Genomic DNA, 26,008 nt, shown 5'->3' on the forward strand with positions numbered 1-26,008 from the left:
ATATCAGATCAGGCCCATGGTTGGCTCAGTGTGTAACATTTCCACACTATCAGAGATAATGAGGCAGACCAGACAAACTTGAGAGTTTTACGATTCTAATAATCTATTTAAATTTTGCAACCCCCCTTTTATTATTCATTCACTTATTTGGCACATGTATTTAGAGCACCTAGTATATGTCGGATGCTAAACTAGGGATAAATCAGTAGGGGCAGCTTTGAGAAACTGTTGCCCTCCATGTAAAAGAAGACAAAATAGAGACAAGTTAAAATATAAAATTTTGTGAGCAATAGCAGCTATGAAAAAAGAAGTTGGGAATGGAGATTAAGAGCAATAGAACAATGTGTGTTCGCTGGTAATCCAGATCATGTGGCGGCGAAGGTATCTGTGAGGAGGATAAACAGACACCTAAATGAAGAAAGGGAGAGAGCAGAGGGAAGATTGGAGGGAATTTTGAAGAATAGGGAGCAAGAACAAGAGCAAAGTGGGAATAATCTTGAGAGGAGAACAGTGTGGCCAGCATGGCTGGAGTAGATTGAGCAGGAATAAGAGAGGAGTGGACAACAGGAGGGGGTGGGAGAGGGGTGGGTGAAGGAGATGGGGAACCAGGGGAGTGCAGGGGCCAGATCAAAAAGGCCTTCCCGGCCACAGTAAAGTTGGGATTTTATGCTAAGAGAGTAAAGCATTATTGTAGATCACCCCCCACAATAACCCCAACAGTCTGTGGTAGCAGGCAGACATGTTCTTATCTTGAAGATGCAGAGAGAGAGAGAGAGAGAGAGGTCAATATTTGGCTTATTATTCTAGTGGTGCAGAAGCTCGTCATCAGACAGTGTATATCTAAGTGGTGAAGAACCTGAAGCTCCCAACCTACAGCGGTTTTAGAGCTTTGAGATGTTACCCTGTTCAGTTCCTCTAAGTCTTTGAGATTTGAGATTCATTCTTTGTCTGAATGTGGGGCAGGATTAAGATGTGCATGTTATACCACTCTCAATCCCTCCTCTTCTTGCTCAAATGATGTTTGCCTTTTCTCTTCAATGTTACTAACTTTTATTTGGTACTTGCACTTTGTTCAATGTATTGTTATTATGCTAAAGTGGTACTACCCTGGCATTCTGCAGAGGCAAGATTCTTAAAGTAAGGAACTTAGAGTAAGGTTGTAGTCTAATAGCATTGGCAATCATTGGTAAGTTGTTGAGTTTAACTTTCTGGCCAGATAGTTCCTGTTGATGAACTGTGTTTGTGATACTATCACACATATTTTTGTGTGTATGTGTTTGTGTGAAATAGAGGACTATACAGAAGACATTGCTATGTTTGCAAATAGTTGGTCGGTGCAATTTCCAGATGACACCAAATGTGTACCCACACCCTCAGATTTTCCAAATCCATGCTCCAGTGGGATGCCAGCATTTGAGGTAAGTGCGATGTGACGAGTTTGGGCATGTTGGATATAATTCACATATATTATATTTGTGCATTGAATATTAAGCATTTTTTTGGTATGAGCACTACCTAATTAAATACTGTTAACTTGAGGGAATGTCACTGCAACAGGAGCAACTTGAAGATATTTCAGAAATAGTAATGTAATGAGTTTCATGAAAGCAGTACTCATTGTGCAAATATGTTAGAGAAATGTTGGTTAAAACTTCTAAGTGTAAATTGCCTTCTATTTCCTGGTAAGAACAGGGAGACCTGCAAGTAGATTGGTAGAAAAAACGAGAGTACCCATGTCTCCTTAAACAAGTTCTGACGACTGGCATCTTTTTCTGCACAGGCAATCTTCTTCAAGTGTCAGATATTGTTGCAGTTTCCTTTCTTGAGCTGCCATGAATATATTGATCCATATTTGTATATTGCCAGCTGTGTTAATGATCTTTGCAAGTAAGTGAAATAATTAGTATTTGTAATTAAATTTTCTTTATCCAGAAAGAAGAGCAAAAACCACTTCTGTAACTTAGCCCTCTCAGCAGTTCACAAAACATAATGGAAATGTAAAAGATAAACTGTACTAACAGCTATTAAAAGTTAGCTGGATAATATGTATAACCTAAATGTTTTATATAAGCAGAATGAACAGAAGCAATTCTTAAAGCTTGCTTGTGCCACTGACCGCTTTTAGTGTTTAGAGATTCCAACAGAGTCTTTCAAAATATGTTTTGAAATGCAAAAAAATCAAACACACAAAATTGCAAACAAAGGAAGCTGTACTGAAATAGAGTTATCAAAACAGTAAAAGAAATGAATTTATGATATATGTGTCTTTACATGCATTTCAAGTCTAATTATAACTACTATTTACATGATCTCAGTAAATATTTTGAGATATCTGCAACAATTATAAGAAATGAAAACATTAAAAATGAGGCATGAGATATATTGTTGACAAAGTCACAGATATTGCTATGGGCATTGTGATGTGTTGTCTATATGAGGAATTGGTGCTAAATTTCAGTTGGAGATTAGTGACAATACACACGTAATCTTGATCCCATTCAAGGTCACACGACTCTTACATTTTCTCCCAGGTTAAGAACACTGAGGTTAGATGGTTGTCTAGGGACCAAATTTAGTGAGACCCATCATAATATGTTCTTCAACCTACTGTAAATTACCTATTATTGTAGACTTTTCTACTATTTTTTCAAAAATTCACCAAGAGTATTTGATCTTGAATGTTCATCTTGAATGTTGAAGAATATCTCAAGATATTTTAATAAATTTGCATTTTTTGGAAGAATCTCAAGATGTATAAATGATACATGGAAACTTCGTTGTAAAAGACTGGACGAATTTTTGATTGTGTAAAACCACTTACATGTCATCTTGTAGCCCGTAGCTTGTTGAGAGGCTTAAGTTTAGCAAAGGTGAGAAAAAAGAGGGAAAGTTGAGGTAGTATGAAATTGTCTTATTTACAACCACTGTACTTTAATTAAATGTAGATTGTTATAAAATAATGAATATAATGATAGTTTTCAGATGTTACACTTATTTGGGATACTTGTTCATTTTGAGTGGAATACAGTTATATCTTTATTTATATGTATAGTCTCTAAATTTTAGGAATTTATGAAGTACTGCAGGGTTTTGAAAGAGCTCCCTCTCTGCCTAATTACTGGGGACTGACCTAGCTTAATATTTTACAACATTCTCTTCCCTATTTGGCTTTAGTTTTTATTTAAGTGCTATATTATATCTCTATTCTTTTCCTCAGTCATTTTTTTGAGGTCCATGGTTTTAACGTAGCTGTACATATGGAATTAAAAATTGTTCTTATTCCACTATGATTCATTCTTTGGCTGTACTCCAGTAGTCTTTTCACTTGCCTTTGGCATTTTCATCTTTAGCATCCGCTTCTCAGGTCGACTGAGATGAAATATTATTTGTCAGATTCGGGAAGTCATTTTCCCTTTATTAGTTAGGATATCGTTTGGTTGCTTCTGTTGCCAAAGTTCAGTGGCATAAATTAAATTGAAGCTTAATAAAGTCCAAGCTGGTAAGTGGTTCTGGGGTTATACCATGTGTCTGCACCATGAATTTTCCAATGACACAGCGATACTATTATTGTGTCATCTCACAAGGCCTGGGTTGTTCTCCTCAATTTCACTGGCAGAACTGGCTTACCATTAACCACATCTATAGTTTAGCTCTTATGAAGGGAGAAAAGGAGGTGGAGGGCTGGCTGGGAGCTTTTTAAAGAAAGCATTCTCGAAGTTTCATGCATACTTGTAACCCTTTGGTCGGAACTTAGAAACATAGCCATGTACCTCGATGGAAGGAGAGATGGGAAATATTGTCCTTGGCTGGACAGCCAGTAGCTCAGCAAAAACTTGGGGGTTATAATACTGAGGAGAAGCAGGCTCTGGAGACAAAAAAAAAAAAAAAAAACACCCCAAAACAAAACACTATCTCTGTTACATTCACTTCATCTGAAATTTCATCATTGAGGAATTAACATTTTTGTCTTGAAATTGATATCTGTAGGCTTTAGATTTTGAAATTCAATTGCTTTCTCCAGGGAAATAAAAATAGCAGGATAGAGAAATGCCTTTTACTGTTGAAATCAACTGATATCTGCAGTGATATGTTTGAGCTGAAGAGGCCAGGTTTGAGGACAGAGCAGGCATGTAATATCAAAAGAAGGGTATTATAAACTGAGTAAGTGGGCCTTGATCAAATGGTAGTGAGAGGCTACTGGTTAGCCTTTTACTTGTTTCAATATTTCACTGAGGTCTAGACCTACCTACATTCTTTCTTTCCTAGAGGAGATTCTCTTCATTTCTTGCCTTAGGGTATGGCATCACAAAGCTCCTATACAGGAAGAATAGAATTGGGAATCTGCTGAACACATATTAATTTTCTGCTTGCATTATGATAGTATATTGAATTCAATTCAACAGACTTTTTCTTTTTTTTCAAATGTTTATTTTTTTTTGAGAGAGAAAGAGAGAGACAGAGCACAAGCAGGGGAGAGGCAGGGAGAGAGGGAGACACAGATTCTGAAGGTTCCAGGCTCTGAGCTGTCAGCACAGGGCCTGCCATGGGGCTTGAACTCACGGACAATGAGATCATGACCCGATCTGAAGTCAGATGTTCAATTGACTGGCCACCCAGGCGCCCCACATTTGCTTCACATCTATTCTGAGCTAGGCATTGTGCCACATCTTGGAGAAACAGAAACTATTTAGACATGGACCCTGTCCTAGGAATGCACATTCTAGCCAGGCAAAAACAGGTCTCCAGCAATGACACATGCTCTCAATGTGAAGTGCGGTGGATGTGGAGGAGAAGATTGCTGACTTTATCAGGGAGTGCTTTCCACAGCCCCACAGGGGACATGCCATCTGAACTTATGCCCTTCTGTTTCTGCTTTTAAGAACGATAAACCTAGAAACAAGGAAATGCTTTTAACCTTGACATGGCCAAGTCAATTGATTTGAAAACAGTTATTATTTAATGCCCATTTTCCTTATTAATAACATCCAAAATGGAGCAAATAAGCTCATTTCCCTCAGTACATTGAAATAATAATTTCTTTCTTGCCCAGTTGTGAATTTTCATGTGATGCCATATATAATGGGTGTGATAAGGATCCTAGAGTTGATGCAGATACTTAATAAATGGTAGCTATTTTAATAATAGTTGCATTGGGTTGGGAAACCAATATTCAGTTATTCTTAATTTTCGAGGCATTTATTAATTGTAGGAGACAATGCACATATTTTAATGCAAATCAGAAACTGCTTATCTTTATGGGAGTTCAACAATTTTAGCTTACCCTGTTTTTCAAAGAATTTTCTTGTTTGGAGGTTTAGAATATTTTCTGAGCTTCTGAAATTTATATGCTCAGCCTTCTTTTCCTTCTAAAGTTCAGTTAATTGGACTAGATAAGCTGTGTGACTCCAATTACAGTAGCACAAGATAAGTGCAATTTGAGACAGGTGGCTTCCACAATAGAGATACTGAAAATGCCAAGGTTCACAAAATACAACACTCTTAAGGTCATTATCCTGTAAGATGTTTAACTATTTAATATTAAATTAGAGTTGGATTGAAAAACAAGTCCACTACCGTATTCTACCTGCTTGTTTTATAGGTGCTGTGTTACTCTGTTTTAGGAATTGGCAGACTTCTGGTATTTGTTTGGGGAGCCTCCAGGGTGATTATAAGAAAACAATGAGAGATTATTTACTCTTGGCAATATTATAAAAGTAACTAGCCTTAGTAATTCAAACTTGAAAGAACTGAAAATCTTTTAAGTCTGAAGTTAAATGCTATTAATTCAATCTTTTAAAAGTGCTGCAGTTTTATTAGTATTGGTTTTATTCCAGCAAGTTAACTATTGAGAGTGGTATCTTAGAAATAATTTTCATATTTTATGCTTTTGTTGTGATAGAATTTTATCTATGGTAATGGGCTTTATAAATGCAAATTTATAAAGTTATATTTATATTTATTAATGATTATTTAATGTTTATTTTATAAAAGGCCTGGGACGTTTTGTGTGGGAGCAAAGCAATACATACATAAAGATTCTGTGCAGAATGTCATGATTAAAATAGAAAAGTTTAGGGGCACCTGGGTGGCTCAGCTGGGTAAACGTCCAACTTTGGCTCAGGTCATAATCTTGTGGTTTGTGGGTTTGAGCCCCACATCAGGCTCTGTGCTGACATTTCAGGGCCTGGAGCCGGCTTCGGATTCTGTGTCTCCCTCTCTCTCTCCCCTCCCCTGCTCACTCTGTCTCATTGTCTCAAAAATATAAATAAAAACATTGAAAAAAATTTATGTTAAAATTTTAATATAATTTTTTTTCAGTATAGATACTCTCTTGAACCAAAAGAAAAGGGCCAAATTATTGAAAACAGTTTGATGAAGACAGTTTACCCAGGCCTTTGTAGCTGTGATCTCATGCTTATATATTTTCTGCCTTATCGTACATGGTATGTGCATGCTAACATCAGTTAATACTAGAATATTCACTATTCACGCAACATTTCTAGAGAGTGGGAGCTCAAAGATGTGATTTTTGCCAATATTTCCTGTGTGACTATGGCTCTGTCTTTTCACTTTCCAGAACTGATGATGATGAAACCTATTGTCGAGCAGCCACCGAGTACGCGAGAGCCTGTTCCCATGCAGGCTACCCTATTCAAGACTGGAGAGATGACTTTCCCGCATGTAGTATGTTTTCTTATTTTCAAAACCCTGTGTATTTGTGTTAATTTCCGGTTTATCCTAACACTCAAAACTGCCCCTAGGACTCAAAACTAATGATCTGCAAGTATTTGTCATTGACACAATAACATTGGTAAACTTGCATACTTTTCCAAACACTGTAGTTGTTTTTGAAAGAGAAGGGAGTGCATTTGACTTACAGCTCCCTTGCTTGCCCATCTTAGCTGATAAATGTGACGACAGCTTCGTCCATCGGGATTGTATCAGTTGTTGCCCGCCAACCTGCACGTTTGAGAAACAGTGCCTTGGGAGCAATCTCCATTGTCTTGATGGATGTTACTGCGCAGATGGTAAGCACTTCATGAAAGAAATAGTGTCTGTGCTATTCAGTGATCTGAGAATCATATCATGATGTCCTCTCTCAGGACATAGGACCGTTGCAATTTTCCGCTCTTGTAGGATTTGGTCCTCGAAGTGACTAGGAAGAATGACAGCTTTTCTACTTTGTAAATTTCCCAGGAAATTTGGAATCTGGAGTCCTGTAGTTACCCACGGCAAATCTTTTGTTCTCTTGGATATTAAGGATATTTAATAATTTGTATATTTTCACGTTTTGAAGGTGAAAGCAAATTAAAAAAATTGCTTTTGTATTTTGGCAGTGTAGGATTTTAGTCCTGATATAGTTTTAGTATTTTAAATTAGAAGTAACATAGGAAGTGATACAGGTGAGATTTGAAATTGGGAATGATGAAGGGGAGGTAAAGTAAGATAAAAACAGAGAGGGAGGCAAACTCTAAGAGACTCTTAAAAACAGAGAAAAAAGCTGGGGCTTGTGGGGTGAGGAGGGGGTTGTTTGATGGACATATGGGCTAAATGGGTGATGAGCATTAAGAAGGGCATTTGTTGGGATGAGCACTGGGTGATGTATGCAAGTGATGAATCACTAAGTTCTGCTCCTAAAACAATGATTACACTACATGTTAACTCACTTGGATTTAAATTTTTAAAAAATTAAAAAAATTAAAATTAAAATACAAAAAATAAGCAAATTTGGGAATGACTGCTATACAGGTCTTTACAAAGAACACTGAAGATTTACTCAAACCCTTTTACTTTATAGATGAAAAAAATAGAATCCCAGAAATGTTATGACATCTTTTTCCTAGTATGAGTGAGGACTAGTTGGAGTCAGATTTGTTGACCTCAGTCTGTTGGTCTGTCAGTGCTAAAGGATAACCTTTAGACCAGTGGCAGGCTTGAACTGTTTGTTACCAGTCAATGATGCAATAAGGAATTTCAACCAGAATAAAAATCCATGTGCCAAAATATAAGTCAGTGCTTCCTTATCTAGGAATTCTTACTCTGAAAAAAGGCCAGCTGAATGAAACATGTGCTTGGTACACGGATGATTTACATTCTGGCTCAGTAAGCTTTACTCAGAGAAGTGGCAAATGCTGTTCCATTGCACTGGCCCTTGGAGTAGCACTACCTGGCTCTTCATTACCTGTGTGACAATAGTGTAAATCTCTCATTTTGAGATGAACAGAAATAAAACCAGGAGTATTTGTTCTTTTTCTATCCCTCCCTTCTTCCCTCAAAAGCAAGGAAATACTGAGTTGCCTTTATTCTGTGTAGTGAAACTTGAGTTTTCGATGGCAAGTCATGAGATAAGAAAATTTAAAATCCCTGAAATAGATCCTTCTTCTTTTTTTTTTTTTTCTGTCCTAACCCTGATCCATGGGTCAGAGGAAATCTTTATATTCTGTTTTTAATTTTTTTTTCTTTTTTACAAATAGTTTATTGTCAAATTAGTTTCCACATAACACCCAGTGCTCATCCCCACAAGTGTCCTCCTCCATGCCCATCCCTCCTCCCCCCCACATCCATCAGTCCTCAGTTTTTGTCAGCATTCAAGAGTCTCTCATGGTTTGCCTCTCTCCCTTTCCCCCACCATTTCCCCCCTTCTTCTCCCGGTTGGTCCTCTGTTAAGTTCCTCCTAGTCCTCCTATACGTGCACACATATGATATTTGTCCTTCTCTGCCTGACTTATTTCGCTCAGCATAACACCCTCAAGGTCCATCCATGTTGCTACACATGGCCAGATTTCATTGTTTCTCATTACCATGTAGTATTCCATGGTATAGATAAACCATATCTTCTTGATCCATTCATCTGTTGATGGACACTTAGGCTCTTTCCATGTTTTAGCTATTGTGGAGAGTGCTGCTATGAACATTGGGGTCCATGTGCTCCTATGCCTCAGCATTTCTGTATCCCTTGGGTAAATTCCTAGCAGTGCTATTGCTGGGTCATAGGGGAGTTCTATTGTTAGTTTCCTTAGGAACCTCCACACTATTTTCCAGAGGGGCTGTACCAGTTTACATTCCCACCAACAGTGTAGGAGGGTTCCCATTTCTCCACATCCTCGCCAGCATCTAGAGTTCTCTGATTTGCTCATTTTAGCCACTCTGACTGGCGTGAGGTGGTATCTCAGTGTGGTTTTGATTTGTATTTCCCTGATGAGGAGGGATGCTGAGCATCGTTTCATGTGTCTGTTGACCATCTGGATGTCCTCTTTGGAGAAGTGTCTGTTCATATCTTCTGCCCATTTCTTCACTGGGTTGTTTGTTTTTCGGGCGTGTAGTTTGGTGAGTTCCTTATAGATTCTGGATATTAACCCTTTATCTGATATGTCATTTGCAACTATCTTTTCCCATTCCGTTGGTTGCCTATTAATTTTCTGGGTTGTTTTCTTTGCTGTGCAGAAGTTTTAATCTTGATGAGGTCCCAACAGCTTATTTTTGCTCTTGATTCCCTTGCTTTTGGGGATGTGTCAAGTAAGAAGTTGCTGCGGTGGAGGTCAAGGAGGTTGTTTCCTGCTTTCTCCTCTAGGGTGTTGATAATTTCCTGTCTCACGTTCAGGTCCTTTATCCATTTTGAGTTTATTTTTGTGCATGGTGTGAGAAAATGATCTAGTTTCATTCTTCTGCATGTTGCTGTCCAGTTCTCCCAACACCATCTGTTAAAAAGGCTGTCTTTTTTCCATTGGATATTCTTTCCTGCTTTGTCAAAGATTAGTTTGCTGTATACTTTTGGGTCCACTTCTGAGTTCTCAATTCTGTTCCATTGGTCTATGTGTCTGTTTTTGTGCCAATACATTACTGTCTTGATGATGACAGCTTTGTAGTAGAGGCTAAAGTCTGGGATGGTGATACCTCCCGTTTTGGTTTTATTTTTCAGTATTACTTTGGCTATTCGGGGTCTTTTGTGGTTCCATACAAATTTTTGGATAGTTTGCTCTAGTTTTGAGAAGTATGCTGGTGCAATTTTGATTGGAATTGCATTGAATGTGTAGAGTGCTTTAAGTAGTAATGACATCTTGACTATATTTATTCTTCCTATCCATGAGCATGGAATGTTTTTCCATTTCTTTGTGTCTTCTTCAATTTCCTTCATAAGTTTTCTATAGTTTTCATCATACAGATCTCTTGTATCCTTGGTTAGGTTTATTCCGAGGTATTTTATGGTTTTTTGTGCAATTGTGAATGGGATCAGCTTCTTGATTTCTCTTTCTGTTGCTTCATTGTTGGTGTATAAAAATGCAACCGATTTCTGTACGTTGATTTTGATCCTTCTTCTAATTTTAATTAAATTAAAAAATTTTTTGAAATAGACCGTTAAAAGATAGCTAATGATTGAGATAGAATCAGGTTTTCAGTAACCTACTCTTTAGAAGTAAAAAGAAGTATATTTTCAGCACCTAGTATGAGCAGGTGTTCAATAAAAGTTGGTAGAATTATTATAGTCAAACACATGTTCTTTGTAATTTCTTTTGAGAATTTAATGTGTATTTTTCTTAAATAGGCCTCATAATGGAAAATGGGACTTGCATCTCTTTGGAAAATTGCCCATGCAGTTTTCATGGATTAGCTTATTCGGTTGGCTCAAAAATTGAACAAGAATGCACTGAATGGTATGTCATTAATATACAGCCATTATTTCTGGGTACCTGACACTTGACAACTTTGCCATGACATATGTTTAAAGGAATGTACTTATTACTGATTTTCTTTCAAAAATTCAAAACACAGTTTGCATCTTATTTAAAGTCTGTGTGGGAGTGGGGCAGGGGGCTATACATATTTTCATAGTTTAGATATAAAAACAAGTTCAGATGAAAAGCTAGAAAAATATAGAAAATTTATCATTTCTTTTATGATGTAGTTCTTCTCACTTCCCTTGGTAATTCCATAAAATCATAAACCCATTTCATGAGTCTGTTGCATTTTCTTGTTATTTTTAGCCAGTAATTTGCATATATTTTCACTATTAGAAATAATGGTGATCCTGGCCTTCTCTACGTAGTACTTTAAAAAGTGACTCTCCATATTGCCAATACTTGGCCATCACCAGAGACATTTAGAATTTCTTATTTCATGAGCAATTGAATCTATTTTAGGTAAGCATTAAGTCCCTTCAGGGAAGTCTTACAAAGACTGGTGTAAATGTCAGGTGTAAATGTCATCTGGCCCTTGTCTCTCTGCTGCCCGTGTGATATAACTGACGTACAGGTTGATAACCAACCATATTCTTAAATGATTTAAGCTTCTCCTCTTCAGAGACTCTGCTTTCCTTCTCTCCTCCTTCCATCCTAAAACTCTTTTTGATGGCAGAGGACAGAATTTATCTTACATAAGAGGACATCTTTTCTCTCTCTTTAATGTCTGATGATCCTCAAAAGAAACTTTCTCGATCTGTAGTAGATGAGACAATGTATTAATTTAGCTCTCTATGTATATTTCTCTCCCAATATAGTAGGTAAATACTTTTTTGTGTGTGACTTGTTTTTAGTTTAAGCAATGAGAGAAGGACATAAAACAGAAGTTCTCTGTTTGCATAGTACTTTTGTTTCTGACTGTTCTGTATTCTCTTTGTATCACCTTTAGTGATTTTTAAGTATGTCACACAATACATAATAATTTAGGTGCTGGCCAGCCCAAATGTATCAGTTAATTGAACTTTGGCAGATACATATTTCAAGTCACATTATTCTGAAACTATAAACATGACATGTTTTGGTATATTAATCAGTACATTGATGCAAACATTAATGCAGTTTCTCTAAACCAATAGATTAATATTTTTATAATTTCATTTAGTGTATGTGTTGGTGGAGTTTGGAACTGCACTGAGCATGACTGTCCAGGTAATCTTTCAAAATGTTTTTAAAGAAAATGTTTCAATTTTCTTTAAATTGAAGAGGAAGACAGCAGTGATGTTTATGAGTTCATCTCATATATAACAAAGGATCAATAAATCCAGATATTTAGAGGACAAATGGAAAATTGAACAAAGGATAGCTTTGAGCAGGTGACTGGTAAAAACTTATTGACATAGTATAAATATTACAAAACCTAAAAACATACATTGAAGAGCTATCCTTTAATAAATTTTGAATTAAATTTAATGACATAATCTAGTAAGTTTGTCAAACTAGTACATTTTAAACACTGTACATATTCTTTTTGATGCATGATTATTTACTCTAGTCAATTTCCTACTTTTAAATAATAAACACAATTTCTTTCTCTGCCTCCTCCTTCTTCTCTCTCTGCTTCTCCTTTTTGTTTTTTGTTCAATTTTAATTTTTTTGTTTTGATAGTACAATGTTCCGTCGTGGGTGATTCTCATTTTACAACGTTTGATGGTCGACATTATTCTTTTATTGGAATGTGCCAGTACATACTTGTGAAAGGAACTGGAAAAGATAAATTTACAATTACTTTACAGAAAGCTCACTGTGAACAGGTAGGAATGTCTCCAAATGGCCAGAATAATGTTCTTTTTCTTTTTCTTCCTTGTTTTTTACTCAAACTCCATTCTAGGGCAAGAGTGATAATACATAATATGGTAATAGTGGTAATATAAATGATAATGTGAATTTTCTGCAAAAAACATTGTTAAGACGCATTATCATTCTACGTATGACAAAGAAAGAAAAAATGTTGTAACCTATGTTATACTGTTGATTATATGATGCATCTTGATTTCAGATATTAAAATATGAAAACAAGTACATTTTAGATTAAATACTATGTATCTAATTGTATTTTCTTTCTTAAAAATGGAATTTATGTGTGTACTTTTTTGAACATTTCATGCATGATTGCATAATGGACCTAAGTGTTTGGTTGCTTCGGAAACCACTATTTTAAGGAGATGATTTTTGACAGGAGTGAATCAGCTTCATGTATTCTAAATAGATTTGATGAATTTCTTAGCATACTGGAATATTTATTTTAGATCTTTTCTTCAAATAAACACATCAGTTATTTGTAAAGACACACAGATTTTCCTCTCTTTAAATCAATAGTCAACATTTTGAAGAAATCTTTAATTTTCTAGTTTTATTCCAATATGAAATGGTTATTTCCAACCAAAAGTCTGAACTACTTTATTTCCTTTTTCTACAACTTGATTTTTGTCCTTTGCAATATATCAGTCTGAATAAGCTTTCTATATAGACTTCTACTTCTCTTTGTTCTTTTCCTTATTGAATTTTTTTATGTTTAGAATGTCACTTAAATGTATTGGAGATCTATTTTAACAATGTGCTATGAAAAACATAATTATTGGCACTTTTTTGAGAACATTTTCATTTAATGTTCTATGTGTAATGTAGGTATTTATATGGCATACTTATGTACTATATAAATACAAATTTTATTAGTAATGGGGCTATATATTATGTGTTAAGTACTTTATTATATTACTTATACTCAAGCCTTCTATATACCAAAAATTCTTATCTATGTGCCCTCTCTTTCTCCTTGCTTCTCCCCTCTCTCTCTCTTGCTTCCTCCTGTTGCCCTCTCGCATCATCCTTGTCTCTTTCTGTGTCCTATTTTTCTCTCATTCCTTTAATCGATCATTTGATTTTTATGCAGAACCTTGGCTTGGTCTGCCTTCAGTCTATAACTCTAATTCTGGAGGATGATTTTAACAAACAAGTGACTCTTAGTAGAGGAGGACAAATCCTTACCAGTCCTAACCAAGGCTTCAATCTGAATGGTAAGAAGCAGTGCTAATGACGTACTTGCCTTGCGTTGACAACAGCAGCAACAACAACAACAACATTAACAAAAACGATGACAACACAACCTGAATGAAGTTGTCTGCCATTGGCTGACTGACCTAACGTTTGAATGCCTATGTCTTGCCGGGTCCTCAGCTAGGCACCTCAGATTACCATGTCTGTGGGAACTAGTGTCCACCTCAAGTGGCCTAGAGTTTGCAAGGAAAGAGGTGCAAGCAAACAGCCACTTCCATAAGATATAATAAACTCAAAGACATGCACAGGGACTCTGGGGGTCTAAGTGAGTCCAGCTCACCCAGCCTTGAGCAGGAAGGTGCAGGTACAGTCAGGCAACTTTTCTGAAGGAGGTGATGTCTTGTTCAGCATTCAAAGCTGAGGCTTGTCAGGGTGAAGGAGGTGGGAAAAGTGTTCATGCAAAGCAAGGAGTTATAGAAATGAGCAGCATGAGGAGGGGAAACTCTAGCCAGTGTGGGACTGCTAAAGTCTGAAGAGGGTAGTGGAGAGTGTCCAGATATGAGACTAGAGAAATAGGTGGGGATGAGACTTGGGAAGACCTTATATGCAGAGCATTGTTACCACTTTCATGTTCCTGCCTGTGTTCTAGCATAGTTATTATTAATACTCTCTTTCATTCCCACAGATGTCCCAATTTGTAGCATGAGTTATATGGTCATGCTATTCATTGTCATGCTAAGGGTGTTGAACCTGATATGAAATTGAATATGAAATTATCATAATTTGACCATTTTTATGTACAAAGATAACAATCTCATATGGTTCAATCAAATAAATAATAAGTGTCAATGAGAAGGATGATAGTCTTTTTTTGGGGGGGCGGGGAGACTACTATGGCAACTCCATGGAAGTGGCTTTAAGAGATGCTGGCAGGAAACATGGAGGACAGTTAAGGTGTTACTGAAGTCAGGCATGCAGGGAATGAGGAGGAACCAGTGTAAGGCAGTGACAGTGGAGACGGAAAGAAGACAGGTTGAAAAATATTTAGGAAAAAAAAATGTGGTTGGAACCTAGTGATGGATTGGATCAGGGCTGGTTGGGGAAGGGCAACAAGGGGCATGGTGTGATCAAAGAATGGGTCTTAAATTTCTGGGCATGGTGACCCGATTGGTGGCAGAAATTGTGGTAGGGATACAAGAGCAACTTGTGCTGGGCTGGCAGAAGTCATTCATTCAGACCTGAACACAAGTTTCTTGTTTCTTAAGGTGTCTGGTAAAAATTATGGCTCTAAAGTTCTGTGTTTCCCTTTTTGCTGATAGTTTCAGGGGAGTGCAGAAGTTTTTAGGAAAGTGCCACTTCCTTACTGAAACATAGCCAGTTTGGGGGAAGAATACACATACACACACACACACACACACACACACACACACACACACACACCTGAGTTAAGAAAAAGAGGCCAGACTTCAAATGCTAAGGACTATCCACACCTGCCAAGAGATGCTTGCTGACTGAAGTTACATATGGACATGACAACCTATTAAAAAGGTCTGCTGAAGACTCTGAAAGGAGAGACAGAAGGGAAACAGGAGAAAAGAATGCACAGCATGGCAAAAATTGGCCTTGGAGCACAGGAGCAGGAGCTAGGAGCCTGCCTGCTTCACGTTCCTATCAATCTCTCTCTCTTTCTCTCTCTCTCAAGCTTATTTATCTATTTTGAGAGAGAAGAAGAGACAGAGAGAGAGACAGAGAGAGAGACAGAGAGAGAGAGAGAATCCCAGGCAGGCTTCCCACCACCAGTGTGGAGCCCAGTGCGGGGCTCGAACCCACAAATTGCGAGATCGTGACCTGAGCCAAAACCAAGAGCACTTGGGCCATCCAAGCTGACTGAGCCACCCAGGTCCCCCTCCTGCCCCACCTCTTTTAATGTTTCAAGTTTTTATTGGAATTCTAGTTCCCAGTCTCTTGAAAGAAGTGTTCTGGTGTTGTATGCTAGCATTTCAGAACAGTATCTATGAGTCTCAAAGTTGATTTATGTACGTTCTTTTCCCACAGGAATTGTTGAAATTCAAACTCTGTCATCCTTATTTATTCTTCTAAAAACCACGTTTGGTTTAAAGATTCTGTTTGCTATAGATGGTGAAAGAATTTATATTCAGCTCACTAGTGCCTGGAAAAGAAGAACTTTAGGTCTGTGTGGCACTTTTAATGGGAACATAAGGGATGATTTTCTGTAAGTATGATTTATGTACAGCTAACATGATTTAATGACTAGTAATTTGGAGGATACAAATTCTTTCATTAGAAATGTTTACTTAACTAATAATAGCTTAGTCATCACTGTTCCAATAGCTTTATATGATCATCTATTTAAATTTTATAGCAATCCCCTGATTAGTAGCTCTGCTTTATAGATAAAGAAACTCACTGACACCCCCAAAGCTCAAAGTCATTTAGATAAAATACGGTAGGGCTGGGCTGTGAATTTGGGTGGTGCAACTCAGAGCCTGCGGGCCAACCCAAGGAATAAGTACCTGTTATTCTCTCCCCTGCCGCCTATCAAAGTTAACAGTATTTATTTTTCAATGTACACTGTTTTATTAAAAATCTTAATATCATTTGGTATTGATAGTAGATTATACCTTTAAAATACTGATATCATCTGGTATGAATGATACCTCTAAAGTAACATTTTGGCAGCTAAGTTAAGTGCATTTTTAAAATAAAATTTTTAATGTTTTTTATTTATTCCTGAGAGAGAGAGACAGCATGAGCAGAGGAGGGTCAGAGAGAGAGGGAGACACAGAATCTGAAATAGGCTCCAGGCTCTGAGCTGGCTGTCAGCACAGAGCCCGACATAGGGCTCGAACCCACAAACCTTGAAATCATGACCTGAGCCGAAGCCAGATGCTTAACCAACTGAGCCACCCAGGTGCCCCTAGTTAAGTGCATTTTATGATAGTTGGTGTTTCATCAGAAGACAAGTGATACAGTACAGTTGTGCCCCTTGTACTGATGAAGCAGTTTCACCTACCTGTGAAAAGACACGGTGTCTAATTTAGTGTAAATGCTTTGGGCACCTGTTCTCAAATTAAGTGCTGTGGGGCAATTTAAACCGTATCACGTGGTTCCCATCCTCAAGGACATTGTATGGCAGATCAGGGAGGGAATAACAGCCTTAATAACAGCCTAATTAAGAAATAATTAGGTCGGGGCGCCTGGGTGGCTTAGTCGGTTAAGCGTCCGACTTTCGCTTAGGTCATGATCTCGCGGTTCGTGGGTTCGAGCCCCACGTTGGGCTCTGGGCTGACTGCCAGCTCAGAGCCTGGAGCCTGTTTCAGTCTGTGACTCCCTCTCTCTCTGACCCTCCCCTGCTCACGCTGTGTCTCTCTCTCTCTCCTAGAAATAAATAAAACATTAAAAAAAAGAAGAAATAATTACATCAATGCAAGGTGTGAATCAACTATATATAAAAACACTGACGTAATTTTGAAACGTTAAATGTTAAGCTGTCTGGTTGTAGCTAGAAACGCATCAGGGACGTTGAGTAGGTCAGTGTAGACTGGGTAACAAAGGAATGTCTCATGGAGAAGCCATTCCTCGAATACCATTGTTTTTAAAAGACTTCTGTGTATTTTTCCTTTTTGGGTTTTTTTCCCACCTCCTAATCTTTCTTGTGAATTCTGATTTATTGTTCAACCCAATTCAGACTCTATTTGCTTTAAAACAGGAGCTTACATCCCACCAGACAGAGTTAATTCTGACTCTGTTATCTATGAAAATCGGTCCTTATCTGTCTGGTTTCCACTTAACACTGTGAGGGCTTTGAGAATAAGGATCAACCCCTCTACCCTTCTGTTCTTAGAAACTCGCATGGAGTCTTATATGCAGTAGACAGTTGAACTCAATGGCAGTAGGGCTCCAAGAAAAGAATTTGGGGGGCCAAGGAGAACTGGCATTTAAAATTTTAAATTTCAAAAGAGAATTTCTTTTATCTTTTCTCCTGTGCGACTAATTTGTTCTTAGGTTATTTAGTTCTTTATGCTTCATTTATTTGTAGGTCAGAATATCAAGATCTTTATCAGATTAATGAAACAGACTATATTACGTGGCTTGGCTAGAATGTGCAGAAAGAAGTTTAAGCCTTCTTTCTCTTTCTTGTTTATCAGAATGGGTTAGCAGTCAATGTTTAACAGATGGCAGATCTGTCTGCTTCTTTCTCAGGCACCAGTTGCCTCCATGTATAAACATTCAGGCATGATAACAGTGCAGGATAATATTTCAGAGTCATAGATAACTTTTGAACACTGTTTAGCTTTCTAACAAAACAGTCAAAATTCTTTACTTCATAAAGGTTAATGCGAATCTACAAACACAGTGGAATGGAAAATATTAATTACTTGAAAATCTTATTACAGCAATTTAAGTGTGGTGAGCTCAAACATTGTTTTATAAAATGAAAATGGAATAAATAAATAGGTCTACATTTTAGTTCCTCCTTTCTTTTTTTTTTTTTTTTTGGTATTTATTGTTTTAAGGGAATTAAATGAAATAAGAGAGTCAGTCTCTGAGTTTGTTCCTCCTGGGAACACTGGCTACACCCATCACCTTGACCTATTTTGTTGTCCTTTGTGGCATTGAAAAGGAGAGCAAAGAAAGGAAAGAGCTAGTGATCTTTAATGTCTTTGAGTCTCAGGACTCTTGTTAGAACAAAATGAGATTTTGGATTAGGTGTTTGTTATAATTTTTACAGTTCTGGAATGGTTTAATTTTGAGGACTTGGAAAAGGGAAAGGGTGCGGACAGGGGTGAGCATTGTGGAATGGCTTGTGAAGCTCCTTTTTATTCTCCTTTCTCAGCTACTGTGGTGAGAAGCTCCCTAAAGTTACAAGTGACTGAGGTCAGTTGTAACCAAAGTAGCTAATTTATTAGGACAATACAGAGAGCTGAGATAAAGCCTACTCTACTATTTGGCCATGTTGTTGGGGCTTTCATTGGCCAGGGTTTGCTTGGTCAAAGCTTCCTACAGAAGACCTAATCCAACCTGATTCTTTAGTTGCCAGAGTCCAGCTCCGGCAGGCAGGAAGGATGGGTTCCTGAAGGATGGACGGTGTCGGTAAGGGAGGGATGAGAGAGCCGTGAGATTCTTTCTGGTCATTAGCCATGCCTCTCTGCACTGTCTGAGACTCAACTTTATTTGATGATTTAGTGTTTGGGGGATGGCACAGGAGTGGCATTCTGATGATAAATCCTTTTATCAGTAAAGACTTTCCAGAACATTGATATACAAAAGGATGGGGAACAGCCCAGAGGTGGTATTAGCATAGTAAAGGCAAAAGTTCCTCTCATCTGCTCATCGCTTAATGGGAGGTATTAAGAAAAACAGGTCTTTCAGGAACTCAATGTTGCTCCCATAACCATAAAAGAAGAAGTTCCTACAGTAAGTTCCTTCACAAAGTGCAATCAGCATATCAAAGCCAGAATGAGTCACTCCTAATATCAATTAACAAGGTGACTTGGGGGTGGGTATAATTGGGTGCTGGTGGATATCGGGGTCACCATCTGAAGGTAACAGTCTGTGCAACTTGCCTTAACCTTAATAAGGAGGTCTTACTCAACCTATGAGTTCAGAAAACGGCTCCCAACATTTAGGTAGCTTTGTTTATTGTTTTTATTTTTACAAATAGTTTATTGTCAAATTAGCTTCCACATAACACTCAGTGCTCATCCCCACAAGTGTCCTCCTCCATGCCCATCGCCCCCTCCCCCCCACATCCATCAGTCCTCAGTTTTTGTCAGCATTCAAGAGTCTCTCATGGTTTGCCTCTCACCCTTTCACCCACAATTTCCACCCTTCTTCTCCCAATTGATCCTCAGTAAAGTTCCTCCTAATCCTCCTATACGTGCACACATATGATATTTGTCCTTCTCTGCCTGACTTATTTCGCTCAGCATCACACCCTCAAGGTCCATCCATGTCGCTACACATGGCCAGATTTCATTGTTTCTCATTGCCATGTAGTATTCCATGGTATAGCTAAACCACATCTTCTTGATCCATTCATCCGTTGATGGACACGTAGCTTTGACAATGTCTGGTATGGTGTCCAGTCAGGTTGTCACATATTAAATATTGGTTGATGAGTTATTAAGCCTTGATGGCAGCTGGAGGAGGCATTTTAGTGTTTGGCCCTTAAGTGTTGTGGTGGTTTATAAGCCTGATTTCAGGAGGGTAGATGTTTCTCATCCATTTTGGTTTGCTGAGGAAACTGAAGTGAGCAATCTCAGATGAAGTATGGCTTATATACCATTTTCCCTCAATGGTCTTTTGGTTTGTCTGCCTAACTTCAGAAGGGAATCTCAGTATTTCAGTCCTCATAATGGAAATTGAAATACTGAATCAGAAATATAGGCTCTTTATATTTGGGACATTTGCCTTTACCTTAAAAGCATCATGTGAGCTACCCACCTTTACCTCTCCCCATGCACCCTAAACCACACACACGTTAATGATTTGGTTGTGTGAATGATGTTTCCTTAAGTTGGTGAGAAATGGGGTTTGAATCTTGTTTCTGACACTCAGCAGCTGGGTGAAGGTTAACATTTCTATGAGTTTCTGCTTTCCTTTCTCTTTAAAATGGGAATCATATTTTCTTCACAAGGCTGAGGGGATTATTAAATAAAACCATATATGTCCACAATTTGACACATTATAAAGTCTTAATAATCAGAAGCTAGTATCATGCATATTTTTTAAAAAATAGCACATTTTAAGCTCTAAGTTTTCTCTGTAAATTAAAAAAGTTGTGTTCTCCATTTTCAATATTTGAAGACTATGAAGAAATGAATGGGAGAGACTAAGATGCATGTTATCTTTGCTTTCTAGGTCTCCATCAGGCATGATAGAAGGCACCCCACAACTTCACGCATATGCATGGAGAGTTTCCTCCACTTGTTTTGCACCTGTTCATGTTCCTGTGGTGGACCCCTGTAACATTAATCAACAAAACAGTAAGTCTTTCTTCCTGCATGTAAACCTACAGGAAAGTTCCATGGATAGCTGTCATCTGATACAAGTAGGTAATTAGGTATGTCCCTTTATGTAATCGAGGTAATTTTTTATAAAGAACTCCAGAAAATGACTATTTTATTTCCTAGTTTGTATTCATAAATTTACTTATTTTAGATGTTTACACCTAAATCCCTAAATTCTTTACAAATGGAGGCTGGAGATGTCAGGTTCTTTAAATTCTAAAGGGAATCTCCAGAAGTACTGTAATGATGCTGTTAATAGTCTTGTGATGTTTGACTCCAGTTCTGTAGTGTGACAGCTCATGTGGATTCTTCTGTCTATTGCTATCACATTACCAGTCTTACTCAGACAGCCTACTATGGCTTCATAAGCAGGGGCCAGTGATCCAGGGAAGTCTGTGCTATCAAGTATACAACAATTTGAGAGAGTCATGCTCCAGAGTTCCAATTTGCAATGACAGTGCAACAAACAATGCCAAGAATTTTTCCTGTATTTTTTACTAAAGCCACAGCAAACCATGTGAAAGCCTATTTCACCAATCAACAAAAAATGATGTATTATTATATACATATATTTTGCAAAATCACTATGAGAACAATTAGGATGTATAGTTAAATAAACATTTTTATAATTTTAATTTGTTCCTTTAATCGTTTCGGCTAATTTGTTGTTTCTATGTAGTTATTTTTTATACATTATTAATATTGTTTGAGTACCCATACGAACCCAGTACAATTTCTGGATGTTGTAGTGGTTGTTTGGGAGAAATCTTTTGATTATCATATGGTCCTTAGTATTAATTTATGGTTTTGGTGTACTAGAAAGAATACATGATAATGCTTTCAGTGCTGCTAGCTTTTTGTCTAAGCTAGGTTCTGAACTTGTAAAACATTGTTAACTTCCATGGTCATTTTTTTCTATCTATACTAAGAGGTTTAGGCCAAAGTCTTGCAGTCTCTATAATTCAACATTTTTTGAAAAAAAGTTTATTCATTTATTTTGAGAAAGACAGAGAGAAAATTACAAGCAGGCTCCACACTGTCAGTGCAGAGCCCAATGCAAGGCTCAATCTCACCAAAGGGTGAGATCATGACCTAGGCTGAAATCAAGAGTCAGGAACTTAACTGAACCAACCAGTTGCCCCTATAATTCAATACTTTTAATCTCACTCCCATTTAATGATACTTTTCCTCCTATTCTGTCTTCAAATTTCTATTAATAGTCTTGCTCAGTTTGCTTCTAACTTTCTCAATTCTCTCTTTGATATTGCAGCAACTTTATTTATTTATTTAAAAGTTTTTTAAATGTTTTATTTATTTCTGAGAGAGAGAGAGAGAGAGAGACAGTGTGAGCAGGGGAGGGTCAGAGAGAGACAGGGAGACACAGAATCTGAAACAGGCTCCGGGCTCTGAGCTAGATGTCAGCACAGAGCCGGACACGGGGCTCGAACCCACGAACCGCGAGATCATGACCTGAGCCAAAGTCAGAGGCTTAACCGACTGAGCCACCCAGGTGCCCCTATTTTTTTTTTTTTTTTTTACAAACATGTAAAGGCTGGAGTAGAGTCCAAATGACAAATTCAGTTTCCCTCTGGTCTTGTCTTTATGACCGCCCTTATTACATGCCATTTTATTTTGTATATATTTTATCACTTTTATCACCCTATCTCATGTCTTCTATGACATGTATTTTAGATATTATCCTTCTTCAACTTTGTCATGACTTATTTTCAAAAGTTTCAAATAGGTAAATTTATAAACATCCCAGAGAAAAGAAAATAGACAAAGTCAATAATTCTGAAGGATATTTTTCATAAGGATCTTCCTGAATCACCCTTTTACTTAATGTTAGTAGGAATATTTTTTTGCTCTACAGATCCTTAAGGCACATAGTAAAAGCCCCCACTGATGTATTGTTTTGCTTTGGTGTTCTTGGGGATTAGAATAATGCATACCAACAGAATGCTGTTATAGTCTAAGTTCTTTTCATATACAATGCAAAAATATAGTACTCAATTACCATGTGTTTCCTTGCCAAAATTGAAATTTGCAATATTTAAAATATGCAACAAAATACATTCAGGTGTTTTTTTGTTTTTTTTTTTTTTCCTTTAAATTCCAGTTAGTTAACATATAGTGCAGTATTAGTTTCAGATGTAGAATTTAGTGATTCATCACTTCCATACAACACCGTTGTTGCGCTCATCACAGCAAGTGCCCTCCTTAATACCCATCACCTATTTAACCCATCCTGTCCCATCTCCCCTCCAGTAACCCTCAGTTTGTTCTCTAGAGTTAAGAGTCTGTTTCTTGGTTTACCTCTCTTATTTTGGCCCCTGTGTTCATTAATTTTTTTCTTGAATTCCACCTAAGAGTAAAAGCATATGGTATTTGTCTTTCTCTAACTGACTTATTTCACTTAGCATAATATTCTCTAGTTCCATCCATGTCATTGTACATGGTAAGATTTCATTCTTTTTTATGGATGATTTAGGTTTTTTTTTTTTTTTTTAGAAAGATGGGATCTAGATTGTTTTGTCAAACTTGGTTACTCCTATAATTCTATTTGTTCATTCTCAAGGGAAAAGTCAATAGATTTCAAGAAGTGATTACATAGACCTCCCAAAATGGCTTGGTAGTTATATTTCATAGCCTTTAGCATGTGGTCTGATCCCTAATTTCTATTCATTATTCATGTATTCATGCATCCATAGATTCATTTATCAAACATTATTGCCAGACATTGTGCTCTGTCCTTTGTGTCTTGTGCAGACATTGTATTCAATGACTATATGGCAACTGCCACATTATCATTTACCCCAGAGACTTCATTGGAATGAGGTGATTCCCAATCCTTTTTGGATAATTGTGTATTTCATGGAGTTGCCATAGCACCTACAATCTGGCACCACTATTGTGTGTGGCTGTCTGGAGATAAGCCTTCCAATACTCACCAATTTTTATAGCAGAATTGGGGTGATTTTCTATGATGATCCTTAGGCAATGCAGTGATTGTGGCCATTTCTATTGACCCTTCTGTAACTCATATTACTCAGGTATAGCACAATATATATATTTTGCTAAAGGATTATTAAATATAGATTAAGTGCTGGCATCAATATTACTATAAGTAAGGGTAAACCAACAAAATAGTATAAGTGGAAAATATTGGTTCTTGTTGAAAATAATAGGCAATTCAGTATATTTCTAGGAAAGCAAGATGCTTAGATAGTTCTGGAATTTGGTACTTAGAGGTAAGATCTAGACTAGTAAATGAGGTGCTGATGTTTTTGTTGTATTTATTTATTTGTTTGTTTGTTTTTGTCTGTTAGTTGGATACGCAGCACACTGTGATGTTATCCACCAAGAGCTCTTTGCTCCTTGCCACATCTACATTAGCCCTGGGCTGTACTATCAGCTGTGCCGCCATGATGCATGCAAGTGTGGAAGTGCCTGTCTATGCAATGCTCTTGCCCACTATGCCTACCTCTGTGGCCAGCGTGGCATCATTATCGATTTCAGAGCTCAGATTTCATTCTGTGGTGAGTATGATAATGGCAAAGATAAAGATGATCAGACGACACTTTAGAGATTTTTTTGTTTGTAATTACCATGGTTTTTTTTTTAAAGAAAGGTCATTGTTGCCTAAGATATTTGAAATATCAGTATAGTGTGCAAACATGAAAAACAAATGAAATACTTCATTTCTTAAAGTTGGAGGTATATTGGATAAGACACCAATAATTTTGTTTACCATTTTTAATATAAGCAATATTAGAGATGTAACTGCATGGTTGGCGGTATGCCACATAAATAATGTGAAAAATTAAAAAAATTTATCATAGAAATGTCATATCTAAGTATTGGGTAGTATGGAAAAGCATTATGTAATATGGTGACACAGGTGATTTGTAGTTAAATAGGTAAGTTACACTACAGGTAATTATCTCAAGTTCAGTCTCATGGTTTTGGTGTTGTCTCATTCATGGTAGATTGTTTCTTTTTCTTTTAAAGTTATTTATTTATTTACTTACTTATGAGAGTCAGAGAGAGAGAGAGAGAGAATCCCAAGCAGGTTCTGCACTCTGAGTGCTGTCAGTGTGGATCCTGATAAAGGGCTTAAACTCATGAACCATGAGATCATGACCTGAGCTGAAATCAAGTCAGATGCTTTACCAACTGAGCCATCCAGGTGCCCTAACTGTTTCCTTTCTTTATGTGTTCTGTATTATTATTATTTTTTTTATGAGTTAATCTTAGGGCCACCCCTTACCTTGCCCCTTCTAGTATCTTTTATGACCTGGATTTTAGGAGCGTCACTTTCTCCACCGCCTCTCCCTAAATGTTTGATAAAACTTTTCTTATCAGTACAGGAGTAAGCTGGCAGTTTTGATATTAATTTCCCAGCTTGGGTTTTCTAAGACAAAAATAATGTTGATATAAAAGTAATGTGAATTCCTATGCCATATTGCACAGGATGTAAATCTGGGATTTGATTTCTCAGAGGATACTTTATTTCATTACAGGTCCCACAGAATTAGAGAAGGTTTTCTGGCATCTTCTTGTACTATGATCAGATTTCTTCTAGTCCTGAGAGTTGGCAAATGATACCGTTAGAGTTTTCTATGGTTTTATAAATAAAGTCTATTGCCCATAGGTTTATACATTGTCTATGGCTACTTTTGAGCTATAAGAGCAGAGTTGAATAGCTGTGACAGAGATTGTATGGCCTGCAAAGCTGAGGACATTTACCATTTGGCCATTTATAGAAAGTTTGCTGATCTCTGCTGGAGTACATCTCTCAGCTGAGGATGGAGCTTTTCTGAGATTCCAAGTTAAAGTTCTCCTGGTTCCTTCCTTGCTTTGTGAAGGATCAACTCTCATTTTCCTTTCCCACATGAGTTAAATGTAAGGTTCAAGATTACCTGGACCTGTTCTCCCTTTCTTTCCTCTAAATTTTGATTTTATTTCCCTCTCCTCATGTGGTACCTGGGGAGATGACCCCTCCCCCATTGTTTCCCTTACAAGATCAGTTATATACTTAATGTAATTTCAGTTATGTTTTATCCAACATTTTCTAGGTTTTGTTTTTAAAAGTGTGTTTTTAGATTATTTTAGTTTGCCTAAAATAATTTTGGTTTGGTCTAAAGAGAAATTAGAAAGATTTAGAAAAAAAGTATGAACATGATTCAGAAAGTGAAAAGTAAAAGCTATGAGTATGGGTCAGGTAAGTCAAGTTTTGCCTTA

General features: G+C 37.2%; 1 protein-coding gene across 1 annotated transcript in view; it reads left to right on the forward strand.

Moving 5' to 3' along the window:
- The window catches only part of OTOGL (otogelin like), a 145,092-nt gene that overhangs the window by 31,115 nt on the left and 87,969 nt on the right, over positions 1 to 26,008 (forward strand). The window contains 11 exon segments of the mRNA XM_039235570.1: positions 1,291 to 1,418; positions 1,781 to 1,887; positions 6,578 to 6,684; positions 6,903 to 7,028; positions 10,544 to 10,652; positions 11,839 to 11,885; positions 12,342 to 12,487; positions 13,627 to 13,750; positions 15,786 to 15,963; positions 20,616 to 20,740; positions 24,094 to 24,303. Of these exon segments, the coding sequence (XP_039091501.1) occupies positions 1,291 to 1,418; positions 1,781 to 1,887; positions 6,578 to 6,684; positions 6,903 to 7,028; positions 10,544 to 10,652; positions 11,839 to 11,885; positions 12,342 to 12,487; positions 13,627 to 13,750; positions 15,786 to 15,963; positions 20,616 to 20,740; positions 24,094 to 24,303 (1,407 nt within the window).

Source organism: Hyaena hyaena, unplaced genomic scaffold, assembly GCF_003009895.1.
Source record: "Hyaena hyaena isolate Hyena2069 unplaced genomic scaffold, ASM300989v1 scaffold_99, whole genome shotgun sequence".
Classification (NCBI taxonomy): Eukaryota; Metazoa; Chordata; class Mammalia; order Carnivora; family Hyaenidae; genus Hyaena; species Hyaena hyaena.